General features: G+C 43.7%; 1 protein-coding gene across 4 annotated transcripts in view; it reads left to right on the top strand.

Annotated features, from left to right (window-relative positions):
* The window catches only part of LOC132869846 (butyrophilin subfamily 1 member A1-like), a 124,314-nt gene that overhangs the window by 40,647 nt on the left and 64,453 nt on the right, over positions 1 to 19,214 (top strand). For all 4 annotated transcript variants that reach the window (XM_060903554.1, XM_060903515.1, XM_060903449.1 and 1 more), the window contains exon 3: positions 15,162 to 15,512. In XM_060903554.1, the coding sequence (XP_060759537.1) occupies positions 15,162 to 15,512 (351 nt within the window). The remainder of the gene's footprint in view (positions 1 to 15,161; positions 15,513 to 19,214) is intronic.

Below are 19,214 nucleotides of genomic sequence, written 5' to 3'. Positions count from 1 at the left end.
CATTCAGTTGTGGGGAATGGTTAGTAAGGTTGATTCTGACCTAGGCTATGTTGAGGTCACATATCTACTTTTTAAGTTCATGCTATAGTGCATACAATTTTGGAGATATAGCCTACATGTGCATGTGCATTCTTCTTGGTGTTCTCACAAACAGGTGAAATAAATCAGTTTAAATTTGGCCTATGGACATAGCCTGGCCTATTCTCAGCCATTACAAAATCTGTTGTCTGACCATAATTTAACTGATCTGTATACCACTATGCTACTAGATAACAAAATGCCTGTTTGTTTTATTTCATGTGAGATGTTGATAAATGTGAGCTTCAACAAAATGATAAGAGCACCTCTCTGAGTGTCACGTTTTTTTTACGTAAAGTGTGTGAGCATGAGCATGGTCGCGCGCAAAAGTGTCCCGGTTTCAGACTAGGGAAATCTAGTCACCCTAGCCTGTAAGGTAGTAATGTCGCCGGCGCAGGAGGACAGCGATGTCTCCATTTCACCTACGGTAGTCTTCAGAGTGCACACATCAGACTGGATGTTTGTAATGCTACTAGATAATTCAGACTTCACTGCCTGTAGCTCAGTCTTGATATTTGACAAGTTTTCGGCCAAGGCAGCCTGAAGCTCAGCTTTAAAAAATAGCCGGCATCTCAACACGGAGTAACGAGAGCAGCTCGGCCTTAAAATCGTGGAAAGCAGTGCCGCCTGCGGCTTCGGCCAAGCCAGAAGGGGAATCACTACGAGGTGGGGATGCAACGTGCGAAGCAGGCAGCGGTGGTTGTCCAGATACTTTAGGCTTTGGAGGCATTTTGATCGGCAAAAAGACGGCGTTAAATTCAAATTATGATGGTGGAGAACACACACACCAAAAAAAGATACAAAAGGTGTACCTAAAATAGTTTTTTTTTTTTTTAAAGGTTGCTGCAGGAGCTCGGAGAAACGCGTCCTACTCCATTAGTCGCTACACCGGAAGTCCGTTTTTTTTTCTTTCAATTGAATGAAGCAGCTAAAAACAGGAGATGCAAGAAAGTTCTTCGGCGCTCGAATCGTGTTTGAAAATGCATAATACTTGGATGAATATAAGACAAACCTTTGAATTAAAAACAGATTATTAAACAAACTTAAAAGGATAGTTCGGGATTTTTGACATGAATCTGTATGGCATCCCCATCAATAGTGTCGTGCAAACACACTGACTTACCCCTGACAGCATCCTGTGAGTCCAGTTCTTGTCCAGTTTTGGTCCAGACGAAAGTAGTCCGGCAAGTTTGTTGGGGTCACGAAAGTAAAACATTTTTCGTCTCAAAACAGTATGTGTTCAAAAGAGTGATATATTTGCATCACAAACCCGTTTCCAAATAAAAAGTCAGACCTTGAAATCGCTTGGCACTATTTTCTCTCCCTCGGTATCACTGCGCGCTGCCGCCAGGTGACAGCCACGGCTGTTTCATTCATTGTTTACTAGTGATGGGAATTTCGGCTCTTTTTCGGGAGCCGGCTCTTTTGGCTCTTCTTACTATAAGGAGCCGGCTCTTTCGGCTCCCAAACGGCTCCTGAGATTTTATTTTTGATTTAAAGGAATACGCCACCCCCAGATGAAATTGAGTCAGTCCCTGCAGTCCCTAGAGTTGGATGAGTGAGCCAAAGCGTTTTGTAGCTGACCCAGCCATTGTCCTGATCTATAAACGCCCCGGTTAGCTTAGCTTAGCGTAGTCACTGTAATCCGGCGTGTCCAGCTAGCATTGTCGTTGCAAAAGTGAATTAAATAACTCAAGATTTTTTATAATTATTTCTCATGACTTGTACAGTCACATCGAGTACACGTATCAATGCAAATTAACACGAAGGGATTTACTAGACCAATTTATATCTGGAACTATTTTCAGCCACAGCACAGGCAAAGCACCGCTGCAGGCGCAAAGACACCGCGCAGCGCCTGAAAACGGGTGCGCAGCGCCTGAAAACTCGTTTTCAGGCGCTGCGCGGTGTCTTTGCGCCTTCCTTTTCCTACCTATTCCTTTAATTGCTGCAATTAACTAGTTAATTCTGATTCTATTTCTCCTCTCAGTTATAATCTGTCCTGCTTTTGAAAAGATCCTCTCTGGGGGGACAGATGCTGCCACTATACACATCCTCCGTGCCATCACGTGTGAAAGCCGTGGATAGAGTGCAGCCTTGGTCTCCCACCAGCTTAGTGGGTCTGCGTTTCGCTGTCACCTGGCGGCAGCACGCAGTGATAAGAAGGGAGAGAAAATAGTGCCAAGTGATTTCGAGGTCTGACTTTTTATTTGGCAACGGTTTTGTGATGCAAATATATCACTCTTTTGAACACGTACTGTTTTGAGACGAAAAACGTTTTACTTTCGTGACCCCAACAAACTTGCCGGACTACTTTCGTCTGGACCAAAACTGGACAAGAACTGGACTCGCAGGATGCTGTCAGGGGTAAGTCAGTGTGTTTGCATGACACTATTGATGGGGATGCCATACAGATTCATGTTAAAAATCCCGAACTATCCCTTTAAGCTAGACTGGTTAAACCGATATCTTGCCAATTATCCTCACTTTCATGTGCAAACCTTCCGAACTTGCCGTGGAAAAGTTGTTGAATGGATTTGGTCAGTTCATGTCATTTCATTTTCTTGTTTTCTGTTCATTTGGAGTATTGTATACGAGAATGAACCAGTGTTCCAGCAGCTGTAGGCCTAATGGTGAACAGTTAGGTAATGAAACCCGATCAGCCTTATCAGTTTGTAATGTATCTGAATTTGACAGTTTTATGTTGCGAATTAATGTTTATGTATAACCTGTTGCATAAACAGGTCAGGTTTTTTGTTGGGTTGGTTGCATGGTATTTTCATACCACTGTGAAGAATCTAAGATGGCGAGCCGACCATGAGGATCGACCATGTGGTCTTCTAAGGGAACAACTGCCAGGATCTCAGCACGAGAGGCCACGTAGAGGGTTGCGCGCGCAGCTTGGCAGCAGAAGTATGGCGGAGTTAAACATCCTGTCAAGCTATGCAAGGGGATTATCAACAAAAGACCGTGAAAGTTACCTTAAGTTAACTTTGGCAAATGGTGTTAGACTCCCGGATCCGCGCAGGTACTGGGTGATGACAACTCCGAGGGTGAAGGAGCCTCAGCTTCAACGTTGCTAGCAACGTTGCTAAGGGAGTTGCTGCTGGGTCTGGCGAAGCCGGTTACTCCGCTCTCCTTTCCTCCTTTCACTCCCCAGAATAAGGGCGACTCGTCGCCATAAATGTTGATGACCATTTCGGTGGTTACTTTTAGTTTCTTCAAACCCCCTCCTCCAGTGGGGGTGTTTTTACGCACGGCAGCAACATCTCTTCTCGCAGATGGATTAACGCTATTCACAGACGACGTTATTTTTTCCCACACTTCACGTTTTTTCTTATTGCTACATTCTTTGCTGAATTTGCTTAATAAAACGTCTTTGTAGGAATTAAATTCCTCTAATATAGCCAGATTTTCCGAGTGGCTAAACGGCACTGAACGACCACTGTCCGCCATTTTTTTGTTTTGAAAAGAGTCTTAAAATACCCACGATCCTTTGCAGCATAGTACGACTTAAGATAGTCGGAGTCTTAACTGCTTTGTGCAACAGTATTTGTTAGACGTCTATGCTAAGCCCGACTATACCCGCTGTCTAAGTTAAAGTCATAGTCTAACTTGGTGAAACTGGCTGCTGATTTCACAAACTCTCTTTTATTCAGCTTTTCAGTGTTAAATATATGTTCCCACACACTCAGACACAAGCACACACATCAGCCATCTGGTTGTGGAGAGAGAGCCCCCTCTGCTCTCGCTCTCTCTCCTTAAATAGGGCGCGGTCACTGGGAAGACACACAAACACATTAATTAACAACAGGTGTAGTGATTCTGCCACTTAACTTCCCCGACTCCGCCCTGCTGTCACAGACCGATGCTAGACCACGCCCCCGCTGCCACATACCCCCACCACCCGACTCAGGCCGGGCAGCCGTCCGGCCCGCAGCCGACTCCCCCCCCCTTGACGGGAGAGGAAGTCCGCCACGACCATCTGCGCCCCCGGCCTGTGGATCACCTTGAAGTTAAAGGGTTGGAGTGCCAGATACCAACGGGTGATCCGCGCATTGGCATCCTTCATGCGGTGGAGCCACTGGAGGGGCGTGTGGTCCGAACAGAGGGTGAAAGGGCGTCCCAGCAGGTAGTACCGGAGGGCGAGGACCGCCCACTTGATCGCCAGGCACTCCTTCTCGATGGTACTGTAGCGCCCCTCACGCACCGACAGCTTGCGACTAATGTACAAGACGGGGCAATCCTCCCGCTCCACCTGCTGGGACAAAACGGCCCCCAGCCCTCTGTCCGACGCATCCGTCTGCAACATAAAGGGGAGAGAAAAGTCAGGGGAGTGTAAAAGTGGCCCCCCACACAGTGCAGCCTTAACCTTAGAAAAAGCCCGCTGGCATTGCTCCGTCCACTGGACCGGATTTGGTGCCCCCTTTTTGGTCAGATCAGTCAGCGGGCTGGTGACGAATAATTAGGTATAAACCTACGATAATAGCCAGCCAGCCCCAGGAACTGTCTCACCCCCTTTTTGGTCTTGGACCTCGGGCAGGCCGCAATCGCTGCAGTCTTGTTAATTTTGGGACGCACCTGCCCGTTGCCCAAGTGGAAGCCCAGATACCGTACTTCCACCCGCCCAATCGCACACTTCTTCGGGTTGGCCGTGAGACCCGCCCGCCTCAGCGACCTAAGGACGGCCCTCAGGTGTTGTAGGTGCCGCGGCCAGTCATTACTATAAATAATAATATCGTCTAAGTACGCGGTCGCATAGGTGGCGTGGGGGTGGAGGACCCTGTCCATCAGCCGCTGAAACGTAGCAGGCGCCCCAAACAGCCCAAAAGGAAGTGTGACGAATTGGTGTAAGCCGAATTGGTGTGTAAAAGGCCGTTTTTCATGGGATAATGGAGTCAAGGGGATCTGCCAATAACCCTTTGTTAAATCCAGTGTCGAGTAAAAATGAGCCGTGCCTAGCCGATCGAGCAACTCAATACGAGGCATTAGGTACGCATCGAATTTAGACACCGCGTTGACTTTTCTATAGTCCACACAGAACCGGACCGACCCGTTGGCCTTGGGTACCAAGACCACTGAGCTGCTCCAGTCACTGTGGGACTCCTCGACGATGCCCATTTCGAGCATGGCCTCGAGTTCTTCCCGAACCACCTTTTTCTTGTGTTCGGGTAACCTGTAAGGGCGGCTACGCACTACCACCCCCGGGGGCATCTCAATGTGGTGCTCTATGAGGTTAGTGCGGCCGGGCAGGGGTGAGAACATGTCCGAAAACTCGGTCTGCAACTGGGCAACCTCTGCGAGTTGGGTCGGGGAGAGGTGGTCTCCACAGGGGACCGGAGAGGGACGTGATGCTAATGTTCCTTTTTGAACCTCCGGCCCCAGCTCCGCCTTCTCCGGAACCACCGACACCAATGCCACGGGGACCTCCTCGTTCCAGAGTTTGAGTAGGTTGAGGTGGTAAATCTGTAGCGCCCCACCCCTGTCCGTTCGCTTCACCTCATAGTCGACGTCCCCGACTCGCCGTGTGACCTCAAAGGGTCCTTGCCACTTGCCGACTAATTTAGAGCTCGATGTGGGCAACAGTACGAGTACTTTCTCTCCCGGTGCAAACTCTCTAAGGTGTGTACCCTTGTCATACAGGCGGGTTTGCCGTTCTTGGGCCTGCCGCAAATTTTCCTGGGTTAGGTGTGTGAGTGTGTGGAGTTTTGCGCACAGGTCAATAACGTATTGAATTTCATTTTTGCTTGGTGAAGGTCCCTCCTCCCAATTTTCTCGCAGCACGTCTAAAATGCCGCGCAGCTTACGCCCATATAATAATTAAAACGGGGAGAACCCCGTGGAGGCTTGGGGGACCTCTCGCACTGCAAAGAGCAAGGGTTCGAGCCATTTATCCCAGTTACGCGCGTCCTCACTTACAAATTTTTTAATTATGTTTTTAAGGGTGCTATTAAACCGTTCCACTAAACCGTCCGTTTGTGGGTGATACACGCTGGTGCGGATCGGCTTAATACCTAATAACCCATACAGTTCGTTCAGTGTTCATGACATAAACGAGGTGCCTTGATCAGTCAGAATCTCTTTCGGGATTCCAACTCGGGAGATGACGCGGAAGAGCGCCTCCGCAATACTGCGTGCTGAGATATTGCGAAGAGGCACGGCTTCCGGGTATTGCGTTGCATAGTCCACCAGAACTAATATAAAGCGGTACCCTCGTGCTGACCGATCTAATGGCCCGACGAGATCCATCCCAATTCTTTCGAACGGGGTCTCGATTAACGGTAGAGGGCGCAAAGGCACTTTTGGAATGGCTGCTGGATTTACTAACTGGCATTCGCGGCACGCCGTACACCACCTACGGACATCGCCGCGAATCCCCGGCCAATAGAACCGGGCCATTATTCGGGCTAGTGTTTTATCCTGCCCTAAGTGTCCAGCCATGGGATTAAACTGAGCCGCCTGGTATACCAATTCCCGGCAGCTCTTCGGAATTAAAAGCTGCGTGACTCTCTCTTTAGTTTGAGTGTCCTGCGTAACTCGGTATAATCTATCCTTCATAATCGCGAAGTAGGGGAAGGACGGGGTGGCGTTCAGCTGGAGCGTTTGACCAATTACTCTCACTTGGTCAAACGCATGCCGCAGAGTCTCGTCTCGCGACTGCTCTAATGGGAAATCCGCGAGGGATTCCCCAATAGAGAGAGGAGGAGCCGGCGGCTCCTCACTCTGACACGGAGATGACGTAGACGGCTCTGTGACAGCTGCTCCCGCCAAAGCGACACCGGGACCTCCCCCTGTCAAATGGCAGGACCCACTCTTTACTAGGCGTGTCATTAAACCCCGAAATCCCGGTCAATCAGTCCCCAAAATTAAAGAGTGGGTAAGGCGAGGATTAACCGCCGCCTTCACTATAAATTTCTCCCCTCTGAAAATAATGTGGACCGACACCAAAGGGTAGCGGTGAACATCCCCGTGCACACACAACACCTTCACCCCTTGTGCTCCCCCCAATGCCTCGTCTTGAACCAGGCTTTGGCAAATTGAGGTCTGATTACAACCAGAATCCACCAACGCTTGATATGTAGTCCCTTGGATACTCACCGGTATGCGATACACTCCGGCCCGATCGAGGGCGGCCTCTGGCGCGTCGGGGATCCGAACCACCGCGCCCACCTCCATCGCCGTGCACTGCTCTTGAAGGTGGCCCGGCTCCCCGCAGCGCCAGCAAACCGGCCCGGGCTTTCCCTCTGCACCGTTGATCTGGGGCTCACTCACCAGAGGTGGGGGAGAGACAGACACAGAAGGGAGAAACGGGAGGTCACCGCGGGTGCGGCGGGCCGGCTGGGGTGGTGCTGGCACCCCCCTCCGCGGTGGGGGAACGGGGAGAGGACGGGACACAGGAGGAGGGGGAGAGAGAGAGAGAGAGAGAGAAGAGGAGAGAAGAGAAGATGCCATCTGCTGTCCTGCCGCCGGGACAGCCGCCAGATGATCCTCCGCCAGCTCGATTGCCTGATCCAGCGATGCCGGGCGGTGGCACTGGACCCACTCTGCGGTTCCCGCTGGTAAACGCACGACGAACTGTTCCAGTACCACCTGGTCAATGAGTCCCTCGGCGTCGCAACTGTCGGCCCTCAACCACTGCCAGCAGGCGTCCTGGAGTTGCTGGCCAAACGCAAACGGCCGGCCGACTTCCTCCAAGCGCAGAGCCCAGAAATGCTGATGTTGTTGCTCCGGGGTGCGTCCCACCCGCTGGAGGATGGCCCGGTGAAGGTCCGCGTAGGCCAGCCGGCGGTCGGCGGGGAGCTGTAGCGTGGCCAGCTGCGCCTCTCCCGTTAGCAGGGGGAGGAGGCGCGCCGCGCGCTGTTCCACCGGCCACCCCGAGGTCTCTGCTACCTGCTCAATAAGCGTGAAGAATGCCTCGGGGTCGTCCTGCGGGCCCATCTTCGTGAGGGTGAGGGGGGAAGGGCCCGCGGCGGTGGAGATGGTGGACCCCGCCGACGCGAGGAGGTGCCGGAACGCCCGACGATCTTCCTGTTGCGCCAGCACCAGGGCCTCGAACCGTTGTTCTTGCTCCTTTCGGAGGGCGAGCAGCACCTGGTGCTGGCTCTGTTGGGCCGTGGCGAGGGTGTGGATCAGGTCGGCGAAGGTGGAGGACTCCATGGGGCTGTTGTCTTCTGTGCTCGGGTCCCGGGTTTCGGCACCACTGTAGCAGTCCATGTAGGTGGGTGGAGCACAGAAGGACGGCAGGACAGAACTGATTTCACAAACTCTCTTTTATTCAGCTTTTCAGCATTAAATACATGTTCCCACACACTCAGACACACGCACACACATCAGCCGTCTGGTTGTGGAGAGAGAGCCCTCTCTGCTCTCGCTCTCTCTCCTTAAATAGGGCGCGGTCACTGGGAAGACACACAAACACATTAACAACAGGTGTAGTGATTCTGCCACTTAACTTCCCCGACTCCGCCCTCCTGTCACAGACTGATGCTAGACCACGCCCCCGCTGCCCCAGAAAGGTTAACTTCTGCTATGAACGTGTACAGTATATTTGCATGGGGTTTGTTTATATATTTCAGACATTTTTGTAACAAGGACAGTTCATTCTTAAGAGCAGGCCATGAAGGGGGGATTTAGCATATCGACATTTGTGTATGTAATATTTTGTAAAAATAATGAGATTATTCACCAAAAACTCAGTTTTCTTATCTTTAAGGATTACTCCCATTTGAATATTTTGAAAGGACCAGGAGTCAATATTTCTGGAGCTGGATGATATTAAATCATGGAGAGATTTCCACAGACTTTGGACAATTTCACATTTGTAAAACAGGTGCTCTGTCATTTCCATATCTGTTTTACAAATATAACAGTTTGCTACATCAAATTTAAATCTTTTTATAAATTCATTTGAGGGATAAATGTTATTTATAGTTTTAAAATGAACTTCTTTACATTTTGGGGAAATTGGGAATTTTAAGTATCTTGTTCGAATAGATAATACATCAGAATTGTTATAATCTTTCAGAATGAGTGAGCTTTTTGTTATACTTGGATATAAAGTGTACTGCCTTAAAAATTTATTGTTACATTTTTCGTTGACTAAATCCAGATCATCTATCTTTACTTTGTGTAAATTTGGAGTTGGTATGTTCCAAATATTATTCTTAATGAAATGGATAAAAGCTCTTGGGATATTCTGTGTGACTTTCCTATAGGTCTCACTGGAGCAACTCATACTACATTTAGTATTAAAATCATTTAGCTCAAGTATGTTTCCATTTCCATCCAAAATATGCATAACAGACCAAATTTGTTTTGCCATCCAGTCTTCCATAAACATAGACCTCCTCTGACTCAATATCACCCTATTATTCCACAATGGCACATTATGGGGGCTGAAATTATGTTTGAACATCATTTTCCAATATAACAGAGCCTTTTGGTGAAATTGAGAAAGTTTTAGGGGCAGTTTGGATATTTCAAAATCACATACTAATAGAAACTCAATACCTCCAACTTTGTTGAAAATAAGAGAAGGCAACGAGAACCATATCTCATCATCATTTCTTAAGAAGGAACGGATCCATTTGATCTTTAACATTCCATTCATAATTTCAAAGTCAATTGCTTTTATGCCACCATCCTCATAGTCCAGGGGTGGGCAATTATTTTTCACAAGGGGCCACATGAGAAACCAAAATTATGTCAGAGGGCCACGATAAATTTAGGTTGTAATTTTATTGACCAGATGTAAGGCGCACCTTTTTAATATAGGGTGAATTCAGGTAAATTGGGCCACTTTTTTTTGCAAACTTGGAAAGACCCCCCCTGCCTTTTAGGGGTACACCAGCCCATCCCCTTACCCTCAGGGAGGCGTTTTAGAGGACCAAATGCCATTAAAAACCTATACAAGAAATCGTTTGTTCCCAATGCAGTTAATATGATAAAGTGGGAATTGTATCCAACACACAGGCGACTTTTGCAAACCAAGATGAGTCTTGTTTTATTTATTTAATCATTTATTTATTGGAGTAGTATTCCTTACTATTTTTACATTTTAAAATTTTTACACTTAATTTAATCATCTATTTATTAGAGTAGTATTCCTTACTATTTTTACATGAAATGGAGTCATATGTGTTTTTTATGTGGTGAAACTTAAGACAAGTTTCCACACTTGTGGACAATAAAGATTCATTCATTCATTCATTCATTCATCACAGAAATATTATGGCATCCAAATGACTTAAAGCAAATAAAGTAGTAATATTGCAACAATTTAAATACATTTGTGGTGATTGGTCAGTAAAATTGGAAGAGATGAAAAGCTCAGTGCGTAAGTGGCCCAGTTTACCTGAATCCACCCTACTTAATATATATATTCATGTCAATACATTATTAATATTATATTTATTCATAGGCTATGTGGAATTGTGGTGTAGGCTACATATAAAGAAGAAAACAAAACCAGTCATTGAATCAGTGCAATTTATTATTTACATTTATTATATATACAATTTAAAGGGGGCACGGTGGTGTAGTGGTTAGCGCTGTCGCCTCACAGCAACAAGGTCCTGGGTTCGAGCCCCGGGGCCGGCGAGGGCCTTTCTGTGTGGAGTTTGCATGTTCTCCCCGTGTCCGCGTGGGTTTCCTCCGGGTGCTCCGGTTTCCCCCACAGTCCAAAGACATGCAGGTTAGGTTAACTGGTGACTCTAAATTGACCGTAGGTGTGAATGTGAGTGTGAATGGTTGTCTGTGTCTATGTGTCAGCCCTGTGATGACCTGGCGACTTGTCCAGGGTGTACCCCGCCTTTCGCCTGTAGTCAGCTGGGATAGGCTCCAGCTTGCCTGCGACCCTGTAGAACAGGATAAAGCGGCTAGAGATAATGAGATGAGATGAGATATATACAATTTAGCTGACATGCCTGACTGACGACGTGCTGGCTATCCTCACTTGTTGCAGTTGACGTTCACGCACAGCTCACAGCTCGCACGTTCGAACATAAACATGAACGTAGCGCTTTCAAAATAAAAGTCGCACCATTATATTGCACTCGGAATATGGGGGTTTCCCCATTTATTTTGTAATTTATAATTGGCCTCGCGGGCCGGACAGGGACACACAACGGGCCGGATGTGGCCCGCGGGCCATAGAATGCCCAGGTCTATCATAGTCCTTTATCAAATCTCCATTTCTAATGTAGTGATGTTTATTTTTCCATATGAAATTAAAATGTGTTCTATTCATTTCTTTTACAATCCTTGGTGGGATAGCTAGGGAGTATGCTGGATAGATTAATTTAGATAATGATTCAACCTTGGTTAATATTGTTCTACCAAACAGTGTTAAATCCCTTTGCAGCCAATTATTTAAAGTTTTTTTGCATTTATCAAAAGTATTTTGAATATTCTTTTTTCACTAACGTCTTCACATTTAGTTATCCAAATTCCTAGATATTTGATCTCATTTTTGATAGGTATATCATACAATAAAGAATCAGAACAACTATGGATACTCATGAGTTCACATTTTTCCAGATTCAGGTGCAAACCGGAAGCTTGAGAGAAAAACCTTATTGTTTCTAAGGCCAAGGGAATTTGTTCTTTATTTTTTAGAAAAATTGTTGTATCATCAGCAAGCTGACTTATAATTAATTTGTGGTTGTTTATGTCTAATCTTTTAATATCTGAGTTTATAACAGTTATGGCTCGTAATTCTGTAGCTACAATAAATAAAAGAGGTGAAATACTGCAGCCCTGCCTGATGCCTCTGTCTACCCTGAATCTGGAGCATGTACCTTCTGAGAGGGAAACACAACTATTAATATCAGTGTATAACATAGCAATCATATCAAGAAATGCATTACCAAATCCAAAACGTTTAAAGGTGTTAATAATGAAGGCATGTTCAATTGAGTCAAATGCTTTGTCGAAGTCCAGGAACAACATAAAACCATCGTCCTTAATTAGGTGATTATAATCAATGAGATCCAGAACCAAACGAATATTGTTATGGATCATCCTTCCTTTAAGAAAATCCTGATTGTATTGGGCTAATTATTTTAGAGATACCTGTTTTTAATCTTGTTGCCAAGACTTTTGTAAAAATGTTGTAGTCCGTATTTAAAAGTGTTATAGGTCTTAGGTTGCTTAAAATTTTCTTATCTTTTCCAGGTTTTGGAATCAATTTTATTACCCCCTGTTTCATTGTTTCCATGAGTTCTTTTTGACTTATACACTCAATTAAAGCTTGGAACAATAGGAGTTTAATATCTTCCCAAAAATGTTTATAGAAATTTGTTGTTATTCCATCTGGCCCTGGTGAGCGGTCAGATGCCATATTTTTAATAGTATAATCAAATTCATCCACAGTTAAGTCTTTGTCACATATTTCTTTAAAGTCATCATCAATTACCGGAATCAAATTATTAATGTTGTCAAAGAAGGATGTAACCTTCTGTTCTGAATATGAGGATTTATAAAGGTTACTATAGAAATGAAAGACTTCCTTTGAAATACACTTAGGATCTGTGCATTCCTCTCCATTGATTATTAGACTACAAACTGAGTTATATTCTTGTCTGCGTTTTTCTAAATTGCAAAAGTAGGCTGTATTTTTTTCTCCCCCTTCTATCCATCTGGCTCTGGACCTCACATAGGCACCCTTGGCTTTATTCACATATATCACATCCAATTGGGACTGCAGGTTATTAATTCTTACTTTCTCTTCCTCAGTCCAATCCAACTTGCTATAAAGCTTCATAAGTTCTTTAACCACAATTGTTTCTTCTTCTTTCCTTTGTTTATTTAGTTTTTTACCAAGTGCAATTGATAATTTTCTAATGCAAAATTTTAGATATTCCCATTTGGATATCGGTGTGCTAATAGTCGTTGTTTTTGATGTCCGCAATTAGTGTTTTAATTGAGTCACAGTACTCCACGTTTCTCAGCAGCTGGGCATTAAATTTCCAATAATCATTAAATTTGTTGTTTTGAACTCTGTTTTTTAGTCTTAAATTAATAGTACAATGGTCACTCAAAGGACAATTAGGGATTGTTGTCTCTGTAACATATTGTGAAATTGAATTTGAGACCAACCAGTAATCAATACGAGATCTAATTTGACCATTGGGTTTGTGCCAGGTAAATTGTTTGACATCTTTGTTTAAGGTTCTCCAGATATCTATTAATTTGTTATCGTTAGTGAAACTTTCCATGATAGGGTTGCTATGTTCCCTTGAGAGTTTTGAAGGCCATCTATCCATCCACTCATCAGGGGTTACATTGAAATCACCCCCAACTATCAAATGATCAGTGGGAAATTTTGTATTAAGTTCCCTTATAACTGTTGATATTTGATGCAACAAATTCCTATTTTTTTGATCATTGTTATACCCATAAATGTTAATCAAGATAATAAGAATGTTATCAATATTCAAAACACATGCAATCCAATGTCCATCTTTATCCACCTTGTTACACAAAATCTTACCAAGACATCTGTTAAAACAAATGGCAACTCCAGCCGAGCGGTTTGTACCATGACTTAAGAAGATTTTATCTCCCCATTGTTGTGACCAAAACTTAACATCAGACTCATCAGAATGAGTTTCCTGGAGAAAGATGCAATTTGCTTGTTGCCCCTTGCAGAACAAAATAAAAACAGCTTTGCGTTTTACAGAGTCTTTGAGTCCCCTTGTATTAAAAGAAAAAAAAAAGAAATGTCAGTTTTCAACTGGAACATGTCCAAAATGCATGTCCAAAATGGCAGCTGCATTTGTCGTGACGTCACGTGGGATGGGTCAATAGATCTGATTCCTACACTGAATCTACGTTGTTGCGAGCAGGTCTCAAGAAGACTTTAGCCCCCAAAATGTCCGCAAAAAGAAGAAAGGTAGATGCCGAATGTAGGACTTTCAGCAAAACATGGACTGCTAAGTATTTATTTACTGAAGTCAGAGATAAAGCCGTGTGTTTAGTTTGCGGAGAGCAGATCCGAAAAACTGAAAACACCAAATGAGGTGATTAGACTACAAATGTGGGCATCATTATTATAATATGATGTATCTTGCTTGATATTTGGAGTAGAAAGACAATATTGTGATGTCTTTATTGTGTTTTGGGGTGAATGTGACTGAAAAAAATGGTACAAATGTTCACATTTTGTTAACCATTGTTTTGGGAAATTTGATTGAATAAATGACATTTTTTGTAAGGCAACCTCGTTTTTTCCATACTCTTACCAGTCTTAGCAGCTTGTAAAAACAATGTTATTTACTGCTTTATATAAAGAAATACAATTAATATTATGCAGAATTTAGTTCAGCCTTTTGGTCCGGCCCTCCACTAAATTTTCTGTTTCTCATGTGGCCCCATGGAAAAAATAATTGCCCACCCCTGGTCTATAGCCTGGACATTCATTTTGTCATTTTTTCACTGCGGTCTGCACTGCATGCTATCTGGACATTTCAAGGCTGATAAGCAGGAACTGTTTATGGTGATTTGTGAATTGCAGTGGACAAATTTAATAACAATTGTATTTCATTTTCTCAGGTGAATTGTGAATGTGGACAGATAAAGTTTCCTTTTCTTTTTTTAATGATTAACTGGAATATATTCTGGTAAAAAGTGAATCATTAAGACAAAAGTAAGGGGGGATTAAACTAAAATAGGCCTAAAATTAGAAAAATAGAACTTAAATCCTAAAAGAGGATAAAATAACCTTTAGTTTGATTACTAACAACTGAAACCTGAATACTTGAACAAAACCTATAGGGAAAAGGGGGAATATAAAACAAGAATATCAAATATTTGATAAGTTTTATTTTATTAGTTTTTGATGTTATCTGCAATTGATGTTTGCATTTCATGGCATAATCACATATCTTGGTGTACCGATTTCATCCCATTTTCTCGATAAAAGTACGCCGGCAGTTAAAACTTATCTCACGGTCTGTGGTATCTTTATTACATACTTAATTACTGCTCTTATCGAACCTACACACTGGTCCTGAGCACATTGCATATCGCAGGTGCTACACACTGATATACTGTTGTTGTTGTTGTTGTTTTTTTTAACACAGAGAGATTCCAGGTGGTTGGTCCAGAAGCTCCTCTTGTTGCTGTAGTTGGTGAAGATCTGGTTCTGCCCTGTTTTCTCAAACCCAGCACCAGCGCTGTGGACATGACAGTGGAATGGATGAGACTAGAGGAAGTGGCTTCATTAGTGCATCTCTATAAGGATCATAAAGACAGAAATGAAGAGCAGGCTCAGCCCTACAGAGGAAGAACATCACTATTTAAAGAGGAGCTACAGAAAGGCAACGCTTCACTCAAACTCTCAGCTCTCCGATTCTCTGATGAAGGAGAATATAAGTGTCTCATTGAGGACAAATCCTGGTATGATGACATCACTGTTCACATCACTGTCGAGGGTAAGATCCATTTCTGCACTGAAGCTTTATGCAGTGAAATGTGTTTTTGCTGTTCGAACTCACCTGATTTAACTCAGGAAGGGCTGTTAATTAGCTGAAGGGGAAACACTAAAACATGCAGGACGGGTCCAAGCCTGAATGTACAAGGAATTTGTTGTCAGTTTATAGTGATCCTACAGTGCACATTTGCCACAGTGGCCCTGAAGGGCAAATCACAGCAACAAATAAAGAATCAAAACAACAAATAAAAAAACACAATGAGAAATCGGTAATCACAACGGCAAATAACAAAACACAACAGCAAAATCAAAAATACAACAACATTAACTTCTCTCAGAAATTGTAGGGATGTGTTATTGATAAGGATCGTCGCTGATTGTCAGAACGCACTGTGTGTCTTTTTAACTGGAGGGAAATGCGTCACACAGGTCATTTGGTCCCAGGCCTCGCAAACAGTAACGCAACCAGGCCACAGGAAGAAGGAATATTGACCGAGAATACACTGAGGTACAACCCCGATTCCAAAAAAGTTGGGACAAAGTACAAATTGTAAATAAAAACGGAATGCAATGATGTGGAAGTTTCAAAATTCCATATTTTATTCAGAATAGAACATAGGTGACATATCAAATGTTTAAACTGAGAAAATGTATCATTTAAAGAGAAAAATTAGGTGATTTTAAATTTCATGACAACAACACATCTCAAAAAAGTTGGGACAAGGCCATGTTTACCACTGTGAGACATCCCCTTTTCTCTTTACAACAGTATGTAAATGTCTGGGGACTGAGGAGACAAGTTGCTCAAGTTTAGGGATAGGAATGTTAACCCATTCTTGGCTAATGTAGGATTCTAGTTGCTCAACTGTCTTAGGTCTTTTTTGTCGTATCTTCCGTTTTATGATGCACCAAATGTTTTCTATGGGTGTAAGATCTGGGCTGCAGGCTGGCCAGTTCAGTACCCGGACCCTTCTTCTACGCAGCCATGATGCTGTAATTGATGCAGTATGTGGTTTGGCATTGTCATGTTAGAAAATGCAAGGTCTTCCCTGAAAGAGACTTCGTCTGGATGGGAGCATATGCTGCTCTAGAACCTGGATATACCTTTCAGCATTGATGGTGTCTTTCCAGATATGTAAGCTGCTCATGCCACACGCACTAATGCGACCCCATACCATCAGAGATGCAGGCTTCTGAACTGAGCGCTGATAACAACTTGGGTCATCCTTCTCCTCTTTACTCTGAATGACACGGCGTCCCTGATTTCCATAAAGAACTTCAAATTTTGATTCGTCTGACCACAGAACAGTTTTCCACTTTGCCACAGTCCATTTTAAATGAGCCTTGGCCCAGAGAAGACATCTGCGCTTCTGGATCATGTTTAGATACGGCTTCTTCTTTGAACTATAGAGTTTCAGTTGGCAACGGCGGATGGCACGGTGAATTGTGTTCACAGATAATGTTCTCTGGAAATATTCCTGAGCCCATTTTGTGATTTCCAATGCAGAAGCATGCCTGTATGTGATGCAGTGCCGTCTAAGGGCCCGAAGATCACGGGCACCCAGTATGGTTTTCCGGCCTTGACCCTTACGCACAGAGATTCTTCCAGATTCTCTGAATCTTTTGATGATATTATGCACTGTAGATGATATGTTCAAACTCTTTGCAATTTTACACTGTCAAACTCCTTTCTGATATTGCTCCACTATTTGTCGACGCAGAATTAGGGGGATTGGTGATCCTCTTCCCATCTTTACTTCTGAGAGCCACTGCCACTCCAAGATGCTCTTTTTATACCCAGTCATGTTAATGACCTATTGCCAATTGACCTAATGAGTTGCAATTTGGTCCTCCAGCTGTTCCTTTTTTGTACCTTTAACTTTTCCAGCCTCTTATTGCCCCTGTCCCAACTTTTTTGAGATGTGTTGCTGTCATGAAATTTCAAATGAGCCAATATTTGGCATGAAATTTCAAAATGTCTCACTTTCAACATTTGATATGTTGTCTATGTTCTATTGTGAATACAATATCAGTTTTGAGATTTGTAAATTATTGCATTCCGTTTTTATTTACAATTTGTACTTTGTCCCAACTTTTTTGGAATCGGGGTTGTACATCTCAATATCAAAGAGTAGCCTATGACGACTTTCTCAATATTCCTGTTTCCTCCGCTGGGGGAGAAAGTACATCCTCTGCTCTGCTTTCTTAGTGATGACAGTATTGTTCCTTTCCCTCTTCAAGTCCTTGCAGATGGTCGTGCTGGACACGGTGCTCTCTATTTATTCTCTCCTGATGTGTCGAAATCATCACTCCAGCTCTGTGTTGCATCTTCTCTGTTTTTAAGATGAAGAAATCAGTTCCATCACAAAAATTTGACAATTTTCATTTAATTATCTCATTGATCATTTTGGCCGTTTGAAACCTTTCCTAAAATACATGCTTTGTGTCTGACTACAGCTGTTTTATCAACTTCTGACTCATTAGAACTTTTCTTGAACTCTCATGAATTTGAGCACAATCAGGAATTAAGAATCTTAATCACTTCTTTTAAAGAAATGAACCAAAATGTAATCTCTCTCAGAATTCTTTTGACTGATTTCATACTCAGAGGTTTTATTAGGCCCAGATTGTGACCCAGATTGTGGAAGGTGTATCTACAGAACAGGAAAAGCAGTGAATTGCGTGAAGCTCTGAGCACTCAAAGACTGATCATTTAAGTCCATGAAAATGTCCAGATGCTTGAGCCTCCTGAAAAATCTTAAATGTTCAGTTTACATGTCAGGAAGCTCCTTCACTGTCTAAACAGGCAGCACCTCATCAGGATGTGCAAGTTTGTTTAAATGAGTGAGTGTGGTACTGTCTAAACAGAGAGTAATTCTCTATCAGCAGGTTAAAAGTCAACAACAACCAGTTTAATTGATATAGCACCTTTCACCCATCTAACGATGCTTTACAGAGTAATGACACGACAGAAAGAGAAACAAATCAACCAAAAGAAAACACAGATAGGAGACACAGGAAACGAAAACACAAAATGACAATTTACATGAGCATAAAGATAACAGATTTGTTCAAAGCATTGAAAAAGATAGAACAGTTAGTGCTCAGGAGAGGAGGAACAGCAGAGAGAGAAGAGAGAAGATTTGGGAAGAGATGTACAATCCCAAAGACACTGAGGGAGAGAATTCCACAGCTTGGGGGCTGCAACCCTAAATGCCCTGGAACCCATGGTGGATAATTTAAATGTGGGGACAGACAACAGACCAGAAGATGAAGACCTGAGACTGTGAAGGGGAGAGTCGGGTTGAAATAATTCCATAAGATTTTGATGAGCATGGCCAGGGAGTATTTAAATGTAAACAGAAGAATTTTGTACTGAATGTGAGATAGAAGAGCCAGTGGAGCTTCTGGAGGATGGGGTGATGTGGGCCAAGTGTTTAGTATATGTGTGTGTGTGTGTGTGTGTGTATTCTGGCTGCAGAGTTTTAAATACAGGTAGTTGTCGACTTACGACTGCTTTTGGTTATGACTGACCAGTCGTAAACCGATCTGGTCGTAAGTCGGCCTATGTTAAATGAACATAAGTATATTCATCTCATCATCTGTAGCCGCTTTATCCTGTTCTACAGGGTCGCAGGCAAGCTGGAGCCTATCCCAGCTGACTACAGGCGAAAGGCGGGGTACACCCTGGATAAGTCGCCAG

Source organism: Neoarius graeffei, chromosome 1 (genome assembly GCF_027579695.1).
Source record: "Neoarius graeffei isolate fNeoGra1 chromosome 1, fNeoGra1.pri, whole genome shotgun sequence".
NCBI classification, from domain to species: Eukaryota; Metazoa; Chordata; class Actinopteri; order Siluriformes; family Ariidae; genus Neoarius; species Neoarius graeffei.
This window is presented reverse-complemented; position numbering and strand designations above follow the sequence as displayed.